General features: G+C 22.1%; 1 protein-coding gene across 1 annotated transcript in view; it reads left to right on the top strand.

Moving 5' to 3' along the window:
* LOC107482478 (serine carboxypeptidase-like 13) overlaps nt 1-557 on the top strand; it is a gene marked incomplete in the record, with an annotated part of 7991 nt that overhangs the window by 6399 nt on the left and 1035 nt on the right. Inside the window, 1 exon segment of the mRNA XM_052260948.1 lies at nt 301-414. Coding sequence (XP_052116908.1) covers nt 301-414 — 114 coding nt within the window.

The following is a 557-nucleotide window of genomic DNA, read 5'->3' as shown; positions in this document are numbered from 1 at the left end:
TTAGATGAATTTAATATTTAATTTATTGATTTTTCGGTCAAATCAATTTATCTGATCTAACTTTAACAAAAATAATACAATTCAATTGATTATATGTATTGAATTTTAATTACTAAAAAATATCTTTAAAAAAAATATTTTAAATATTTTTATTTAAGTGATTCTTATAAAATATATATTAAAAATAAATTAAACTATATATATTTATACATAAATATATTGTTGCTATGTTTAGTAGCTATATTTTGTATTTTTTTTTAAACGAGCAACTTTAATTTGTGTTGTTCTATATAATTGCAGTTCTGATCTTGATATGTCGATACCACACATAGCTACACAAAATTGGATAAAGTCATTAAAGCTTAGCATATATGACAAGTGGCGTGCATGGTTTGTTGATGGTCAAGTGGCCGGGTAATATATATTAAAGTTTTCTAAACTTTTTTATATCACTTGCTAAAATATAATGCTAAATGCTGCACATTTCTATATGAATGACTATATACTCTGTAAGGAAGAAGAATTTAGAATAGACAGAAATTAATAGATAGAAATAA

This window comes from Arachis duranensis, chromosome 4 (genome assembly GCF_000817695.3).
Source record: "Arachis duranensis cultivar V14167 chromosome 4, aradu.V14167.gnm2.J7QH, whole genome shotgun sequence".
NCBI classification, from domain to species: Eukaryota; Viridiplantae; Streptophyta; class Magnoliopsida; order Fabales; family Fabaceae; genus Arachis; species Arachis duranensis.
This window is presented reverse-complemented; position numbering and strand designations above follow the sequence as displayed.